Source organism: Semicossyphus pulcher, unplaced genomic scaffold, assembly GCF_022749685.1.
Source record: "Semicossyphus pulcher isolate SPU_LCO1_2020_fin unplaced genomic scaffold, fSemPul1.0.p SCAF_1, whole genome shotgun sequence".
NCBI classification, from domain to species: domain Eukaryota; kingdom Metazoa; phylum Chordata; class Actinopteri; order Labriformes; family Labridae; genus Semicossyphus; species Semicossyphus pulcher.
The window spans coordinates 7,118,731-7,139,078 of NW_027211603.1; the positions used below are offsets into that span (position 1 = coordinate 7,118,731).

Genomic DNA, 20,348 nt, shown 5'->3' on the forward strand with positions numbered 1-20,348 from the left:
CTCAGGAAATTCGTTCTACGTAAAGACCAACTCGGCAATTAACCTGACTGATTCTCAGCTTCACAAACCCTCGTCTCGTCTCGTCTCTGGCGTGCAACTTCTGTCATGCCACTTACATGGACTCTGGTCGGGCCGGTTTAACTCCATTCTGTTGCTAACTTAGCTTAACTCCACCTTAACTTCACCAGACGTATATAAAGAACATCGTCACTGAAAACTCATCATGCTGATTGTTTCACTCGGGGTAAAACCTCAATTGCAGGGACTTTGAAGCTTTTAAAAAGGACGTGTGGCTTAAGGTAGGAAATTTATTTCACGTCTATATCAGATATGTTTTAATTTTGCACTGTTCTGTGGAGGTTCTGGAGATTTAAGTCAACATAATAGTGTAATTCTGACGACAAAGCTTGGAGGATTGGTCTGTTGAATGCTTTCACAGGTTCAGTTTAAGTATTTCATACAATTAAAACGGATTAACTTTAAATTAAAGGACATTATTAGTGGACTTGCACAGATTTATGTCTTGTAACAGAGTGATTTTTCCTTTAGTCCATGAAGTAAATCTAATAAGAAGCTCGGTAAGGAACATGCGACTCAATTTTCAGTTTAATCAACAGTAATATCAAATATATCTTACAATAGTTAAAGAACAATCTGTTTCACAGCTTTGAAAACCACTGTCGTGTACCTGAGGTTGAATAATTTCCCACCATAAATAATGTGTTTGAGCTCCACATACCACACAGTCAGCCATGCAGCTGAGATGTGTCTGTTCCAGTTTTAAACCTGTTTTAGAAAATTATCTCTGAAGAGAACAAAAGTAGACAAAAGTTGTTCCACTCTGTGATAACAAAAAGGTTTGAACCAGTTCTTCTCAAAACACTCAACCATTTTATCCTCAGACAGTAAGAGCTGAGCTTTACTTCACGAGGTGAAACCACTTATAAGATGGTTTGAAAACCTTTTGAATGTTCTACATCTCTGACGTGTTTTTACATAAGATCGGGGCCATGTTAACCTGCTGAAGAGCCCCAAACAAAATATTGAATAGGCCCTGGCATCAACCTTACTTAATGTAAACAAAAGAAATGTAACAGTGCTTGTAACTAATAGAGCATCTTTCTGGTCTTTAGGCCAATCAAAGTGCTTTTACACTACATGTCGCAGTCATACACTAATTTAGTGGCATGTAAGGCAACTGATAAATGAATCATTACTTATCCAACCACCAACTTTCCAATTGGCGGGCAACCCTTTGAAGTGGAAAAGGGATGGATGGATACAAATGTTTGTTTCAGGCCGCAGAGTTATTTGTTATTTTACCTTAATAACTTTATTGAAAAAGATGTTTAAATAACCTTCATCTGAAACTGTCTTTTATCCTCCGGATGCTTCAGTGCCCTGAAGTTAATGCAGCATTTGTGTTTCTTAATTTGATTTTGGCAAATTATAAAAGAAAACATTTAAGAGGACGAGCAATAACTGATGACTCGAAATCTAAAAAAACGCTTGTCTGTTATTGTCTTAAACCTGCAGCAAGTCTTAATCTTATCAGGTTTCGTCCTCTAGCAGTAGAAGAAATGAAAAAAAGAAATGGCAGAAAGATGAAAGAGCAGTTTCTGTTTGGAACGTTAAACCAAAAAACACATCCACCAACAAAACGAAAGAGAATTATTTATGGAGAGATGGAGGGCAGACGTATTAAAATCTAAGACTGAACCTTTAAACTTCCTCTGAGAACCAGAATAATCTGCATTATAGTTTAAATTCAACTAAAGACTGAAATGTGAAGAACGATGGCACCAAAACCTTTTCATGATGGAGACATTAGTGACGTTTTATTGTATCATACATAGTTATAGTATGTTCTATGTGTCTTATGGTATGCTAACTCTTTTGTCTACACCTGTTATCATTTGTTTAATACAACTTTAGACATCATTAGATATGGTATTGATCGTCAGATAAGACAAGGTGGAACATTATTAATCCTAAGGAAATGATTGTGCCAGGTTGCAAATAAGACCAACTGATATAAAACTTAAAGTGAATATGGATTAAATGCAAATAGACAGTTCCTAATAGAATAACGATGGTACGATAAAGATACAGTTTGATCATACGGGTAGATCGCGCTGGCATGACGGTCATATGCTGTGTCATCTTATTGTAAGTGTCCACCTCCCCAGCCCTCCCCTGTAATAAGTTACACCTGTATTTTTTATGTGAGTTAAAGATACAAGAAATACAAAAACATTGTGTTTTTTGCTATTAGTAACATTTGAAAGATAGTTGATTAAGAGTTTGATCAAACTTTATAAGAGAATCAGCGTTACTGACTGAAAAACATTTATGACACAAAACCAATAAATCTAGTAACATTATAAATCGGCATATAAAGGCAGCAAAGAGCTGAGGTTGTATTTGGAACAAACTAAAATGTATATGATTTAAACATGTTTAAAGATATGCTAAAAAACTGCTAAAAAAATCAACTGATGAGATATGGTAGTGAGTATTGTAGTTGTCATTAAAAAGTCGCATGATCCCTATTGTCCAATTAAAAAAGTCCACGACAGATGCCGTTCAGTGATGGGCTCCTTTAAATATCATATTCTATTTTTATTATCATCATTTGTGTTGGTTGTTTTGGTCGATGTCTCCTTGTATCACCCTGTAATGTAATATCTGCTTTCATGCTAACCTCTTACATGTTAACCTCTTACATACTCACCTCTTATCTTTCTGCTTGTGTCTATTTTTACCTCAACCTGTTCTTAGCATGTAAACCATCGGGCGTCACAAACCGCAAATTGCTCATACCGCACCATGAATTGTTCCATTTCGTGTCTGCTTAAACCTCCACATCAGTCATCACTCAAATCATCTCTCTCACATGTAGCGTAAATGGGAAGCAAGATTAATAACTAATAACTAATTGATAGCAACAGGATTTAGGTTTACCTTAAATTCAGTGTTGGACGCCACCCAATTTTGACAAAACAGAGAAAACTTATAATTAGTTAATTAAACAACAAGGTTGATGGCAACATCCGTTATGACGACAAAAGTATGTACACGTACACGTCTGCATATGCACAGGTAAACCTTTCTGCACATCAAATAAAAGGATCAAATGATCTCACTTGTCCACATGTGGTCTTCCTTTGTTAGGAGACAGACATGAGGAGGAGGATGAGGAGAACTGCAGTTTCAGATTCATGTTAAAACAATTTTCACAGTATTAAAATATGTTAGCTCAGCATAACATTACTTTTACAATTGCATAGGAGAATCAGTCACTTTAGTCCTTATATTCTTTGCAGAAAGGATGTGTGAGTTATCTTCTCTGGAATGTGAGAAGGGTCGCAACCTTTGGTGATGGTTGGTACCTAAAGTGACCATTTGTACCAGCACTCTTCTTACAGACTCTGCATATGTCTGTTCCAATGATCAGAATACTTTGTAAAAAGATGCAGAATTAACTTCAAAGCGATTCACACTACACACATTTTTTCCTAGACAATAACTCTGTGATTCTATAACAACCTCGTCACACCACAATCCCCTCTGACAGACGTCAAACAGCAGCCTTCTTTCAGAAAGTCTCCACACTCATAATGCTCGGTAGGTCTTAGAATATGTTGATTTAGTATACATGTGTGAACTGCATAAAATGAATGATTATAGATGTGTCTAAATCAAGCTTTTTTTATCGTTTGCTTATTGATGCTCAGCTTAATATACACTGAAAAAAGCTACTTTACCCTCTTACAAAAAGCCCTGACTGATGAACTACCTGTATGTCCCAAAGGTTCCCACCTCCCTGAGGAGCTGAGATGCTGAACAGATCTAAGCTGAGTATCCTGCTGCAGGGCCTGGCTCTGCTCCTGTTGGGCCCGGCCTGCCAAGCCTCTTCGTTGGGTATGACGGTCCACGTCGTGCCCCTGAAAAACCAGAGTGGAGAAACGGTGAGCAACATTCCTCTAAAAACGTCTTTGTCATGGCGTCTCAAACACATTTATATTCTTACATTTCTTTTATTTATTGACATTTCGTGCCACCTGAGGAGACAGCTTGAGCACAAACCAACCATTTATCTGCTGATTGAAAGTAACAGGTTCATAACTTTAACATCACGCATTTTATTTTATTTTTATTTAGCCTTCATTTAGACAGATAATCTCATTAAGACACGTGGTCTCATTCTCAAGAGAAACCTGCTTAGACTGCAGCAACAACATAGAGTGACAGACAGACAGGTCATTCAATACAGAGATACAAAACAAATAATAAAATGCAGTGATAAATGCAATAAGAGTAATAAAAGTTACATGGTACATGAGCAATAAAGTATTTAGAAATCTGCATTTTAAATGTTTTTAAACCATCCAAACGAAGACCTTTCCAGGTGTTTCTCATCATTTCCATTCAGATTTTATTTCTCATCAAACCCCAGATATCTTACAATCACCTTATTATTTTTAGCTAATCTTTTAGAGAAGGTACGTAATAATTTCACGCAGGTTTTACAAGTTACCCCTTGTCTTTTCACTTTAATGGAGACAGGATCTACTTTAAAAGCACACATTTCACAGTTATAAGTGTGTATGAAGAGGCTCATGCTCTTTGCCTTTTTAACAGGAAATGTAACCTTTTAGTGGTCTAATTAGGAATATAAAGTCCCATTCATGGTGAAATTGATTGGAATCTATTTCATCTTTATTTAATGGTCATATATAACCCAATAAACATGGTAGACCGCTTCAGATATCTCACAATCAGCAAAAAGCTCGACATAAAGCTCATACAATGGATATCCAAAAATCAGCCAAGCATAAAGTCTGGCACCGAAGTATTGTTCAAAACATCCTGCTCAACTAATCCACCTGTTTTATTTTTAAACATACTTGATGCTGTACCACCGCGCCAGTCTCACACCCATTACCGACTCTGCTGCCAAGATAATTGGTCTCCCCACACCCAAGCTTCTCAGAGCTCAATTGTGAGCCCATCACTCGCTTTGCAGAGACTCAAGCCCAGGAAATCACACATCCATGTCACGCGATGTGACGCGATGTCTGACGCTCATATGCTGTTACCTGTTACATGGTGTTACCACGTCACTGTACCATCCAGTGGGTGCAGATTCAGCTCCCTATGGTGCAGAGGGGCTCGCTGTACTTGCAGCCATAGCAGTCCAAAATCAAGTGACTCGCTAAAGAAACTTGAAGTATTACCTAACCAAAGTAATAATGAAGAAGGTGATGACTACCACGAAGCTGTGGAAGCGCGTCATGCATTTAGTATTCGCGCCAAACCAGTTAAGCTTCCAGTTGAAGGAAGAGTCTTTGCTGTCTAACTCCTTCTTTGCAGCTGTGCTGTTACTGAATGTCACCTTATTAACACTTATGCACAATATGAGGAAGTATGAACTGTGTGTAAATGTTGCTCGATATTGCGATATGATATGACCTACGATAGAACAACAAACATTGACGTGTGCGTAGAGCTATGAAATTACAGCTTGTAAATCCACCTGTTGTTTGAATGTTAAATATAGCCCCCATGTTTGTTACATATCCCTCGCCTGAATCCAAAATATTTCTGAAAGGCAGATTTTTTTACCATAAGGTATTTGTCAGCCACATTTTCCTCAGCTACATTTTTTCTAAGAGAAGTACGCTTTACTCGGACTTTATCTGATTGGCCGGTTAGTGTAAATGTGTGCCAGTGTATTGAGGTCTCCATCTGATTGGTCAGATGTGTGCACGTGAATGCAGCGCATGGGTACATAAAAAGGTTTTTACATTATAATTCCAGCAGGCTTTTGCAATGTGTTTATTGCACATGACGATTTATTTTGCAGGCACAAATTGTAGAACGGACATATTTATAACGCTGGACCTGTTTAATGACCTGACCCTTAATGAAACTAATGTCAGAGTAGGGGGTAGGTCCCCTCTGGGTCAATAAAGTTAAAGTTGAATTTGTATAAAATCCCTGGGAAATATGTACCAAACAGAAATAAGAATGAAATGTCTTCCTTAACCCCATAATAGTAACCTTTTTTGTAATATATGGGAATTTGAATGAATGATCACTCTTGATTTAATAAACTAGGACGGCACTGTGAGAGTGCAGACCTCCGCCAAGGCCGATTGTCCAGTCTCTAATGATATGCAAATCAGAAAGCACAGCCTCTCTATATGTCTCGATATGCTTCTGTAACACGGATGTTAAAATATGATTGTGCCTTGCTGAAGTGCCCTTATTTCAACTGTCAATTAAATATGTACTTCTATATATAAGGTCAATGTCAAGGCCCGTGCAACATCCTTCCACCAAGTTTCATAAAAATCAGGCCTGTACTTTTCCCGTAATCCTGCTGACAGACAGAAACAAGCACAGAAAACAAACCCTCCTTCTTGGAGGAAGTAAAGGGTAATGTGCTTTCCTGTAAAGTGTTTGTCTTGCTTTGTTACATTTTCATTGTGCCATTTGCTGTCGGTGAACCAAAAACACTCCTTAGCTTAACTTTTTAAACCTTTTTTTGTTTGTTTTGTTTTGTTTTGATAGACTGAATCAAAAATAGCCAAAGTCTGAAACCTCCTGAACCACACAATGACAGTAAATATGTGAGTGAGTGAGGACAGACTGTACTCGCCCTACAGGTTCCTGAGCTTCAGTCAGATCTGTCCGTTATCAGTCACTGCACACAACAGAGACTTTTGTCATTTTGTCATGTTGTCTCCTTGCTCCTCTCTGCAGGTGCGCGCTCACTTCAGTGCCATCGCTCCGGCTCCGTGTCCAGATTTGACAGGACTCTGTGCTGAAGGCGAGGACTGTCTGGTCCACCAAACCTCGTTACCCTTCGTCGGCACCAAACCAGGGTCCGGCTGGTGTGCGCGCCAGTGGCAGAAAACTGTCGCCAGTAATTACACTGGGACCATCAGTTTAGGGTATGTGACCTACATACACATACGTACATGTTCTGTGACCTCTGACCTCCAACATCTGAAACCATTATACCTTTAGAGCCACACATTGTCCTTATGTAGCCCATATACTAAACAAAGATGGCCACTTTAAAATCTTTAGTCTTCATACTTTCATGCCTCTTAAATGCAAGATTTCCGGTCTCTCCCTCCGCTCTGTCACTGCCCCCGCTGCCCTGCACCAGTACTGCGCTCATACTTTCAGCCCCACCACCACCCCAGCATCCACCTGCAGGCTGTGGCTTTGGGGGTGTTATATCATCTCATCACTCCTCAAATTTCTGCATGTAAAATAAATCTGCGAGGACGATGAGGTCTGAGTCTAGACGCCAAACACAAGCTATGTTCTGCTGCTGCAAAAAACATTTCAAACGATCACAAACGGGAGTTGTCTGACTGAAATTAAGGTTTTTTTGTGTTTGTGTGTTTCTTATTAAAATGTTTTTTTGGTATGTATCATTTCAAGTCTTTATTTTATTTCTCGCTTTGTCCATGTTTCTGTCACTTTTGCCCCTTCTCCATTGCTTATCCATGCTTTGTGTTTTTTAATGGGGCTTTTGATGTGGTGATTAAAACCAGGTTAGTTAATTATCGTTGACTCTAAAACATATGTTTGTTTTCTTAAATGTGTAGGTCCAACACAGAAATTTACGTATCAATAAAAGCAGGACCCGTGGTTCGGGAAAACAGCGGGAGACTCAACCAGCCTGCTTATGTTGCTCTCCCTCCTCCACTAAGGTAATGTACGCACACATGCAAGGACCAGACTACCAACCTGTCCTGTACTGTAATTATTCAAAGGAAGTACTTTAAAGAGCAGCTCCAGTCATGTTTTAAGACATACAAAATGCTCTGTTTGAAATCATAAATTGTGTCTGATATGTTTTTACCTTGTAAAAATCCTCCCAAGGCATCTCCTCCTTCTCCCGAATCTGCATAGTCCCCACTCACTATACACTGTATTTCTCCTTTCGTAAAATAACCGCTAAAGACAAAACACGTCTCTGCCATCGTTTAGTGGCAACTTGTTGAAACTTAGCGAGCTTGAAATGTAGTAATCAGTAGTAGTAACGTTAATGTTCGTAGTCAGTAGTGAGTTTGCAAAAATTACAGCTGATGGTTACAGCTGGCTCGTGCATCGCTGAAGTGGTTGCCATAGGTTGCACATAATGATATGCATAGCGTCACCCCATCCATTAACGGGACTGGCTCCTTAGGTTTGTGACGTCTCAAACCTGCCAATCTGAAAACGTGTTGTTCAGCCTGTCCTTGGTACACTGCAGTTTAAAAGCAGACAGGCCCAGCCGTGGAGATGACTGCTCATGTTGTCCCTGATATGTCTTGTAGCGCATGAAAAACACCACATGGAGATGTTTACAAGGTTAAACATTTGATTTGCACTGGAGGGGGCCTTTAAATTTCATGTCAAAACACAAAACTTACCGATATAAAAAAAATTACAACATTTTTCAGGTACTTTTTTTAAGGGTGGTTAATTGTTAATTGTTGGCCAGCACCAGTTGTCAGGCTAACAGCAAAGACTCCAGGAAGTTAGTGATCCTGCCAGGTTTTAGCCACCAGCATCTAACCATTTACTGTAATACAGCATGCTTTTATTTTCAGTTGTACTGATTTGACCATATCAACTTTCTTTTCCCTCCTTTGAGTCGGTGTTTGTGATTTAAGGTGCTGAATATCTCTCTGTTTCTGTGTAACTGGATCAGGGCCCGTGTGAACTGCCCTCACCACTTCCCATTGTCGGTGAAAGACCTGGACGGGGACAGGGTGCAGTGTCGCTTTGCTCGCGAGGACCTGGGAGAGTGTGTCAACTGCACTCAGCACTCCTTCATAGAGCTGCATGAGGTGAGTGTGACTGCACTATTAAGCAGTGCACACAAGAACACAACACCACCCATCAATTATCTATACCACTTACCCTGTTCAAGGTCTCGGGGGGGCTGGAGCGGATCCCAGCTGTAAGACAACACAATTATTTAAATATGTCATCAATATTTGTGACTTTTGGCAAAGGAAGAACAACTCGATTTAAGTTCACTTGGTGTATTTGGTTGATGCAGTTTATTTGAGCTTCTTTATATGCTTTTAAACACTCTTGTAAAACAATGAATCATATGTAAGAGGATGATTGACGGCTTTATTTTGTTAATAGAGTCTTTTTCTCCAAGTTACCAGTAACTACAGCTGTCAGATTTATGTAACCTAATAAAAAGTACATTATTACAGTACTTACTTGGGTAAATGTACTTAGTTACTAACCTCCACTAGATATCTGTGTATACATTTTCTGTTACTGAGTCTGGATCTTTTAATGTAGGGCCTTGCAGTACAGTCATTGCATTTCAGTGCTCAACTGTTTGAGTGTAACACGGTTGCCATGCTGCCAGCTCTAGATATATGTATTATGCTTATCTATTTTGTATATATATATACTTTGGTTCAGTGTTCTGTCACTTAAAAAAACATGTGTGGTTGTCCACAAGAGACCGACGCACCCTACCTTTCTTCCCAGTTTAACTTGCCGATGTAAGAGTATCAGTCCTGAATGCAGGTTCGAGAACATTCCAGCGATCGCAATTGTCCACCGCAAGAATAAACAAATAAACTGGAATCCTGGTCTGTGAAACTTTTAAAACGATACAACACAAGACCACACCCGTCACATAAGCATGTGACAAACAGATTTTTGAGTAATTAGTGTTTTTTCTGTTGTTTTCCTTTTTACAACCTTATACACCATCAAATTACAGACATGGACATATCTTGAATGTGAAGTATCCTCTTTGGTATTTTTTTGTAAAGTCAATAGCAAAGTAAAATAAATATTTTCCAGCGACTGTCTTCAAAACTGAAGAGCGAAACAGAAAAGCATTCCCCTCACTTTAAGCGATTGTTGTACAAAGCTGTACTTTACAGTAAAGAAGCAGAACAGGTAAAGCGAAAGATGTTGAATGACATGTTATGAGAGTATGGACAGGGCCAAAAAGCAGACATCTGTCAGTGAAACGAGTCAGCAGTAGGCTCAGGTATTAACTCAAGAGTCATGGAGGTCATTTGTTCTATTATTAAGTTAAATGTATCTTGCATACTTTTAAACTTATAAATCTATTTTCAAAAAGATTTTCATAATGGGAGTTTTTTTCAGAGTGTAATCCTTAATGCACAACTTAATGCTATTTTAATGCTGAAATGTGCAATATAAATAAACCTGCCTTGTCTATTTAAATCTACCTATCGCACATACATGTTTATATATGCATAACACAATGACTGACATAGAAAGACTTGATTTCTTCTCTATGTGGGGAATGTTACTTATGACATGTTACATATGCTCGGTTATTTGCCCAGTGTTTTTCTAACTTTGATGGAATTTTACAGACGAACGCACACTCATACTTACAAAACACACGTACACACGTATACATCGAAACTGGTTTTCATGTCTTTGTGCGGATGTCTACTGACAGACACACAAATTACCCAACTGGGTCTCTTATCTTGGTGGCATTTCGCTCCTTTTTATAACAATAAAGTTAAAAATCATAGTCATAGAAATGTCTGCAGTTGAAATTGTTTTTCTCACTAAAAACCACAGGAAATGCCTCCATCACTTTACTAACTCTGTCCAGACATTTTGACCTATAATATCTCTTCTTGTTTCAGCATTTCTAAAGAAGTTTGTTTGTTTGTAGATTTGAGAATGTAAACCCCTCTGGGTGCTGTGCCAATTTAACTAAAGAAAAACTTCAACAGTGTGCGAAAATAAGACCCAGTTACTTTGAATAACCATCAAACACAGACACAAACCTCCTTGTTGAGCTTGTTGGTTGAAACTATGAATTATTAGTGACATTCTGTTTGGCTGACCTCTTTCACCAGGAGAAATGCTCGTTGAAATTCACTGGAAAAGCAGCAGCAGGACAGTATTTCATCTACCTGATGGCCGAGGACTGGATTCCTGTTCCCCGAACGATCCAGCTCACAGAAAACAAACCGCTCAGCTCTGTCCCCGTGCACCTGTCTCTCACCGGTGAGTCTGTCAAACATACAGTGTAACAACAGGATTAATGTGGCCTTTGTGTCAGCAAACATAAAGACTTACAGAATAAGACTAGTAAGACTAACTAACCCCGGACTCTTAACACCATAAATAAGCATTGGTTAAAGAATATTTTAGTTTAGGCTTTGTCCCATTTTAGTCCTGTGTTTTACAGTTTCTCTGCTCTTTAGCTGCGTTTCCACCCGCCATGCCATCTTTTAAAGGATTACATCAGGTGTATCCATGTACCATTTACTCGTAGTTTTATACTGGTTTTACTTGTCTTAATACTGTTTGGTTGAACCTCGCTTATTTTATATTTGCTATGCTCTGCAAGGTGACCTTGGGTGTCATGAAAGGTGCCTTCAAATAAAATGTCTTATTCTTATTCTTATTAACACATCAACTGGAATTAGACATAAGGATATTTGCTTATTTAAAATATTATCCCCAATGCAGAGACTTTTTGGGGGGTAAAATAATCTCCCTGGAACAAAATTGAGGCGCTGGTCTATACAGTGGAAACACTCAAAGTTCCTTCAATGCCTCTTGCAGTTGAAACAAAGTTTATTCTCCTTCTTTGCAGTGGAGGAGTCGTCTACTAGCTGCAGTGATGAACCTGTGGCGACAGATGAAAACCCCAGAGAGGACTCCACGCTGTTTGTGATGCCGTACCAGGAGGTGAAATTCGACATCAACTACCGCTCACAGCGGGAGAGGTGTGTCTCTTCTTTTGAGTGTCAGAAATCTGAGTGGGACGCAATGGAAAGAAAACAGCAGAGTACATAGCATGTACATCATTCAGTGTGCCACATTTTATTATTGTTGGGAAACGTTCCACCTGTCAGTAAGAAGATGATTCATAAGTAAAACATACATGTCCATGGAGGGGTGGATGAGGTCTAATATGACACAAACTTTCAGTTTGTTTTGGCGCCCCCTGTGGACAAAGCCGCACTTTTAATCTCTTTGCTGATTTTCTCCTGTACGTGCTTAAGTGGTGGTTTTTAACAAAAAATCTCATCCTGCTTTCTTTAACAGTCATCTGTATCACTCACTTTACATTTTTGCCCAGGAAAATTTAAACAAAGGCAGCGTGCAGTTAAATGCTTCGTCTGACACCTACCCCCCCCAGCAGTTTCAGGCATTGAAAAAAAACATATAAATAATCAATCTTGTCGCTGATGGTCTGGTTTGCTTTTGTAGGTCATATAGAGTAATCAGAATTAATTTCAGTCTGTTTCATAACCATGGATTAGCCCAGGGTTTACAGGGTCTTAATGCAAACTGCCACAAATACAGCATTGAAAGTTGGTCTTAAAAGTTTCTCTCCTCATTGCAGCGTTGTAGAGGTAGCAGTGGTCGGTCCACCGGAACTCTTCAGGGTTGACTTTCAATCAGTCGGACCCCTGTCCACGATGAAAATGGGCTGGGTCCGCTCTGAAAACAAACTGGCCCGCCTTCTGCCCATCTGCTTTGCCGCGAATACCAAGAGGTAGGTAGTTATGTGAACTGAACAGCACTAATTAAGCCAGACATTGTGATGTAATTCACTCTCAGGGGGTTAGTGTAAGGATTCTTTAAAGAATATTCTATTACCGTAACAAGTTTCCTCATAAAACCTGTAATTAACTCTAAACTAAACTCAATAGAGTAACACACTGTGACTGGGCTGAGCTGAAAACCAGTTCCTACTTGGATTGTTTCATGTTTCAACAAACAATGTAAGCCATCAGGATCATTTGGACAACCTTGGTGTCACATTCAACATCTACACATAATAACTTCATACGCAGGTATACCAAAAGTGTTTTCTCTTTTACCGCATAACTACTTACTTTTTTTGTCTCTCACTCGTGTGCACATAAAAACCTTTGTGCAGATACTTGAGAAACAAGCATAATGTACATGTGACGTGTCAAAACACGAAACTATGAGGCGTCCTGTCGCCCGCGGGTAAATACACGAACTGTAAAACTGGAACATCTTTTGTTTCATTTCAGCAAGAGGCCTGTGATTACGCCGTGCCCCTCCCTCTCATTGTTATATGTCTACTTCCTCTAACATGTAACAAAATTATATGTACATAACAGTAAATTGTTCACAAACACACCTGCTTACACTGCAAGGGAAATGTGCATGTCTTGATCGGAGTATATTAAGTTAATCACAAGAAGAAAAGAGTGCCTTGGAGGATTCAGCACCTCAGCACACTCACTGAGTCCAGGAAGTGCTCCTACGCTTGCATTTTTTGATTTACATGACTTATCTGCCCTTCTTGTCTTTCCAGTTTGCAGTCAGAGCCCAGATGTGTGTGGCTGTACCAAAGTAAGACCTTCTGCTTACTAGAAATGCTCAAGAGTGAAAGTTATGCTTCAGTGTAGCGCCGAATACACAACTCTTTAAAAAAACTCTGTTCTTTTTTAATCTTTTCAGGGGAGATGAGGACGCTACCTGCAGGAACAGGTAGATACAATTTGACACTGATACATTTTGACAATATTTTGTGTGTGTTCTCCAATAATTAAGTTTATAAATAATGTCTGTGTGTTCGAATGCATTAAAAATATAAGAGTCTGCTGCTGTCTGCCTGCAGAGCTAAAGTGTGAAAATAAAGCAATGACTCTGGTGCTCCCTGTCACCACCCTGAATAACATCAACCTGGCCGAACTGCAGCTCAACAGCCCCACCTGTCCTGTCACCTACAACAGCACACACCTGACTGCAACCATCTCCTTGGATGGCTGCGGCACCAAAGCTGTGGTAACATACCCCACCTTTCTGACCTGCTGTTCTTTATCTTTCTGACCTTCATTTCGTCATTTTTCTTTTCTTTGTTAGACTCTTTATGTCCTCCTGACACCTAACACCAAGTTTCAAACGGATAAAACTACCTTTTTTATATTCATCACAAACAATTAATAGTTGGAGATTTCTAGTTTCCAATGGTGCATCTTTTTAAGGATGTTTAATGGTGTTAACATCCATATGAGTTAAGGTCTTTAGTGTTAGTTTTGAGGGATTATGTTTAATAAGTACTTAAATTTCTAGACAGTACATAAGACAAAAGATTGCAACTAACAATTCTTTTTATGATAAATGAGTATCCAAAATACTTTATGCTTTTTATGTGGACATTTGAAATCATTGAATTAAACAGTGTTTGTCTAATTCTGTATAGTTTATATCTTCCTGTATCCATCTATGAATGACTAAGAAAAAGAATCAAAGCAGTGCTTAAAGGAAAACTGCACACCCCATGTAAATATTGTCTCTACTGACCATAGACTGCAAAGAAAAATTTGACATAGCCGCTTGGTTTCAAAAGTGAAGCCACTGTGGAGGTGTCCTGATCCTGCATCATTTCTAATAGCCAGCAGGGGGCGCCTGCTCAGGTTACCGAAGTTAGTCAGATGAGCAAATGACTTTACTTCTCACTTGATTTATTACCTCAGTTAATATTTTACTGATGAGTTTATGCTCTCAAGTCTTATTCAATACAGCATGATGTTCGTTTTGTATATTATAGTCCTATTTAGATTTGAATAGATGAGCAGGGTATGCTCTAGGGAATGGCTACCTGTGCTTGACAAGTCGCTACCAAGTGTGACATGTTAATCAGGATAGAGGTGTAGCAATGTGCAAAAGGCCAAACTAAAGGCTTTAAAATGATGACGTCACAGGCGTCGGCTACTTACCAGTGTGGTTTCAGGTGCAACACAGCACACTTCCACATCTAAGAGCAGTAAAACACTGTTTTTCAGTCGGATGTTAAGTTTGTGTTAAATTCAGATATACTTTGCAGTAACACATTATTCAGCTGAGGGTAAATCACATCCATATTCTTCCTTATCCTGTTCTTTTTTCCAGCACTCTGGTTCAGAGCTGGTTTACACCAACACCTTGAAAAGTGTGCATCCCTACACTCTGGTCAGACGCACGCCCATCCTCATTCTCCCTCTGGCCTGCCGTATTCCTGGAGTCCAGGCGAAGGGGCCGAACTACAAGATCAGCATTCCCCCAGAGACGGAGACCTTTGGCACTGTGAGGTACTGGATAGAGTTTCACTTGCCAGGAGAGGGGCCGATGGCAAAATTCACTCGCATCCCTGAGGTTCGCCGCCTCCGCCTGGCACCAGGACGAGTGCGTCGCGAAGTGGAACCACCATCAGAGAGCATCATAACCATCCCCAGCTCAGCCAATGACAGCATCTCCACCAGCTCCCCTAACACCAACTCCACCAGATCCCCTAACACCAACTCCACCAGATCTCCTAACACTCACTCCACCAGCTCCCCTAACACCAACCCCACCAGTGTCACGTATAATAATACATTTTTCAACTTCACGAGCGGCACTACCAGTGCGCCTGTCGGGTCCAAAATTAATGTGCTGGACCTCCATGTGATGTCCAACTGCACCATCAATCGAGCCGAGATGCAAGTGGGCAATTGTATTCAGTCTGAGACAGCGGACTTTGCAGAATCCCAGCCTATTTTGGAGCAAGGGTCAGTGACCATCCACTGTAATATCTTCACATTGAACAGAACAGATACAATATAAAATAATGAATGAAATATTTACTCTGTCTTGTCTGCAGAAGTCACCCCTGACTTTGAAGCATATCACTCTGTGTCTTTCAGGTGTTCATCTTCCAACTCCACATTAGAGGTTATTACATCAAGAACCCAGGCAAAGATTTACCGCCTTGATATGAGCTCCGTGAAAGCCAAAGGATCAACGGTCTGTACTCTCATGCAACACATGCATAGATTAAAATTTAGCAGTTTTCCTCTTCTGGGAGTGGTTATCAAATAATAAGTAATCACCATTTACAAGTCTAATGAGAAAACTGATTTTAATTTCAGTGTTTATATGCAGATACGATCTCAAAGCTTTAAATTGTTGTGCTCTTGAGCACCTCCCACTGACAATAGTTAGTAATTACGAGAGCACTCTTCCCAATCTAAACACTTCTACGTCTATGGCTGGCTCCCTTTGTCATGGTTCTGACTCTTGATTTTCCTTGCATTCGTTTGTAAACTGTTTGACTTAATCTGAGCGTCGAATTTGTTTCTTTTTCTTTGGATTTTCACTTAATTTTGAAGATGTGTCTGTAGTCATCTGTCTGACAGACCAACCACTGCTGGTTGATGGAAAACGCATCACTAACTGGGCGCCGCTTGTGATTTTTTCCGTGAATGTCTCCACAGACGCCCAGTCCATAATACTGCAAATGCAAAAGGCTTTCATCAGTGGCCCATAGGCTCAATCACCATTGTGTTACCTCATTCGGTGATAGTGACTTAACAGACATTAATTTAAATGAAAACGTTTGAGATTGTTATTTTAAGGTGGATAGTATTTGAATCTTTGAGTATGGCACTCATGTAGACAACAGAAGTGCAGAGTAACTTAACAGGATTACAGGAGTTATTTTGCCTTGATTAGGCCGGCTGAAAAAGCTGACACAAACATTTGGAAATCCACTTTTCATCATAAACAAGGCTATTTGGATTTGAACAACCTCTTTAGGTCAGACTGAATATCTTAACAGCTAATGGATGCATTTTTAGAAAGAAAACCTGTTATAAATATTCATGGTCCCCAGAGGACGAATGCCATTGCTTTGTGTCTAGCTCCATCATAAGTTCGATGTGGTTCAAGTGAAATTTCTCAACAACTGAAGAATGGACTGCCTTCAAATGTGGTACACACATCCCTGTTCCCCTCTTAATGAACTATAATAACTTTGGTGACCCATTAACTTTCCTTCAAGTGCCATCCTCAGGTGTTTAAGATTTTAGATTATGATTGAATAGCTGCTTCAGTTAGCATCAGCCTAACTATGTTAAGTATGATTGTCATTAGTTAGCTAATGTTAGCATGATATTATGCGCTAGTAAGAGGTAAGATGACAATCGTGGATAATATAAAAAGCATGGTTAATCTTTTGAAGGGGTCATTGCATAAAAATAAATAAATAATAGCCTATAATTTGAAAAAGTTGTTGCGACCAATGACTGCATATGACGATACGTCTCCATCTGCTCTCATTGTACAAAATTAATGCTAAAATAGCCGCTGTGATAGGCGCTGCCATCTTGCGCTGGTGACATCATTTTGAGCCAGAGTTGCGCAGTAGAGATCGGCGGGTGAAGCCGCCGTAGCTACTTCCGCTAACCAAAACTCACACACTTAACCACCGAAAAAACCCCAGCAAAAATCCTGCACGTCGGCATATTTAACAGCAGAACAGCTTCTTGTGTTGGTCGGAGGTTAACGTTCAAAGAAATGGAAACTTCAATGACTGTAGATTGTTTTAGTTATGTCTCCTCTTGTTGTTCCTCCACTACTCTGCTAATCTGCAACAGATCGGCTGCAGGAGCCTGATTTGTCAACAGAGCTGTCACTCATCCTTTTTACAGCATCAAATAACTAATTAGAAATAAACTGGTCAGAAAAATGAACACTTGGACGTAAATCAGCATGATAAGAACTAACTATAATAACAGAAACCATGTTTGAGAAAAATGTATTTGATGTGTATTTTGACTATAGTTTGACTCATGTCCCATCTGTTGACATGGAGGAGGCAGGCTTTCTGACCTATACTGCAGCCAGGCAGCAGGGGGCGCTCGAAATGTTTTGGCTTCACTTTTAGGGAGCTGTCATGTCGTCCATCTTTTTATACAGTCTATGGTTGCGACCAACTTGGATCTTCATCAGGGCCAAGATCCAGACCCAAGTTGGTCGCAACGTATCAGCAATTTTAAAAGTATATTTTGGCATGTAAAATAAAGTCTTTTTAATTCTACATAAATCTATTACATCTACTACATATTTCCATTTTTCTGCCACAGCTCTGATAATGTGACTGTATTATTTTTACCAGTGATTTGTGTCTTGTAAAGATTTCAAGTTATATTAAAAAGTTGAAAGTATGTTTGATAGCATTCTTTCCAAAACAGCTAACATATATCTCTTTGTTCTATATCTGTTTACTTTGCAGATGTACGTCGAGTGCCAAGTGAATCTGTGTATCACCACGCTGCCCTCTCAGAAGTGCCCTGACATGTGCACCCGCACCTTTACTCATAGAACCGTGATCGGCAATGTATATACCAAAACCTACACCGTCCGCTCAGGACCTGTTAGCCTTGTGGTCACCACTGCTGCGCCTTCCATTACAACTGTTGTAACTCGTGTAGCGACCACTGCTAAACCAAAAACTACCAGTATTATCACTGCTCCCGCCACAGCTGCCCAAACCACCACAACCTCACATGGTGAGATGTTATCTTCTTAACTGGCCTTCATCTCTTTATTTTTAAATGTGCGATTATACATGACATGAACACTCCACTTTCCTGTGAATTACATCGTTAACTGTAGAGTGAATTCAACTTTATCTGTATAAACCTTTTCTTTTTTAACCTTTTAAGATTTCTTTAAAGATTGTTTTGTTTTGGAGGACACACTAAGCACTGGGTCATATTTAGCTGTTTGATATTAATCGGACTGCTCAGCTGGCTGGAGCCACAAACGAGTCGACTGTTTCCAAAATTAGTCCCTAATTCATAATAAGCATTCTCTAATTAGTTATTTTTAAAATTTAAGTATAGATAGTTACACTTTTTATGTCTTTAAAAATAAAAAGCATGTGATACCTTTGTGAAATTTAAAATGTGCATAAAATTAAGTATAAATGCAACTCCTGTAACCTCTCCTCTCCTGTCTTGCAGCTCCAGTTCAGGCCTCAGCCACGGCAGCAGGAGTGATTTCGGCGATAATCTGCATATACCTTCAAAACGTCTTCCTTTACTGAACACACTGCTGGACAATGATGTGTCAGAATATGGCGCACTGCATTAGCCTTGTTTGGGACATTTGAGTGTTGAATCCTACACATAATTCCAGTGTATATTTTGAGCTTTATATAAGAAAAACAACAAATAAAAGCAGGAGAACACTACATGACTGTCATGAAAAAGAGGTGCTAAACTTCTCGCATTGAATGATTCCTACAATTGCAGCTCTTTATGAGAGTTATGGTAGGATGCTGAAGCATGTGACACAGAAAAGGGGTCATGCAGACCTGGCAATGTAATCTAGGCGTCCCTGTTTTGAGTCCATGGAATTTGAAAAATATATATACAATAAATGTAATATAATTAAATACAAGTATGTTTTCTTAAAAAAAGAAAACTTCATTATTCTGAACTATTTAGTGTACCTTACTTGCTATACATGAAGGATTTATTATTGTAAACATTTGGCACATACAGGCAGATTTTTGTCTGCGTACAATATTACAAGACAATGGAAAAGTGTAGATAATAAAATTGAGTAAAAATCTAACCAGTCTGTAAATTGTTGATGTTGAGCAGGAGGAAGGATACCCCTCCTCTTATTGGCTGCTGCTCGCTGTTTTTAAAATGTTTATTTATATGGGACATTGCCAATTAAAAGTTAATTGTCCTCAAGAACTGAGTGAGACACTTAACCCAAGATTAAGATCCAATTTTGTCCCAGACCTAAAAACCTTAAGACAGAAAAAATGTGCTTATGGTTGTGTGATGTGCACCCATCTTTACTGTAAATGGAAAAATATATTTTTTGTATAACATGACTATTCTATTAAACACTTGTGCAAACAGAGTTGTGTGTTTTATTGATCCATTTTGTTACAAAGCTGAACAGGCCGATGATCCATTAGCCAGCTATTTCAAGAATTGAACAATTGCTGGAGCACAAACTAAGAAGGAGCCATAATAGAGGGAAAAACTAAATGTAGTCTTACTTGCAGAAAGACTCATCGTGTGCAACATTATAATATTAGTTATAATTTATTATTATAATGCAATTTTCAAAAAACAAGTTACAAAGCACCTCACATCAGATCAATTTAAACCAACAATGAAACATTAGCATTAAAAGGTTCTATATAAAATTGTTTATAACATCTTTCCACAGCTTACTTCCCCAAAACCAATTGGTTCACATTTTAATTATAAGGGTAACGGTCTGCAGAGATTGGGACTGAAGTAAAACCTTAAAATGTTTTTTGTATCACTGGACATATAGACAGTTTAAAGGCTGCACTGTAATACATTTTATTCCTCAGTTTCAGTGGAACAACTACATAATTTATTATTTATTAAACCTGTGTGTGTGTGTGTGGGGGGGGGGGGGTGTAGTTAAAGTGAAGTCACTAAAACTTTAGTAAGTGTTGAATTCTTACTATTATTTCAAACTCTATCAGGCAAACAGTGTTTTGATGATGTGGC

General features: G+C 39.1%; 1 protein-coding gene across 2 annotated transcripts; it reads left to right on the forward strand.

The window, feature by feature from the left end:
* Window positions 1–242: 242 nt before the first annotated feature.
* LOC138588610 (mucin-3A-like) lies at window positions 243–19,719 on the forward strand. Of its 2 annotated transcripts, none has more exons than XM_069658835.1 (15): window positions 243–299; window positions 3,815–3,971; window positions 6,772–6,962; window positions 7,632–7,736; window positions 8,723–8,861; window positions 10,899–11,049; window positions 11,645–11,777; window positions 12,401–12,553; window positions 13,349–13,386; window positions 13,495–13,524; window positions 13,655–13,821; window positions 14,929–15,566; window positions 15,702–15,801; window positions 18,071–18,347; window positions 18,804–19,719. In XM_069658835.1, exons 2-15 carry the CDS (start codon window positions 3,840–3,842, stop codon window positions 18,884–18,886), a joined length of 2,337 nt encoding a protein of 778 aa, XP_069514936.1. In that variant the 5' UTR covers window positions 243–299; window positions 3,815–3,839; the 3' UTR covers window positions 18,887–19,719. The 2 variants fall into 2 exon arrangements, with proteins under 2 accessions (XP_069514936.1, XP_069514944.1); XM_069658843.1 differs by lacking the exon at window positions 243–299 and adding an exon at window positions 3,559–3,627.
* Window positions 19,720–20,348: the final 629 nt, after the last annotated feature.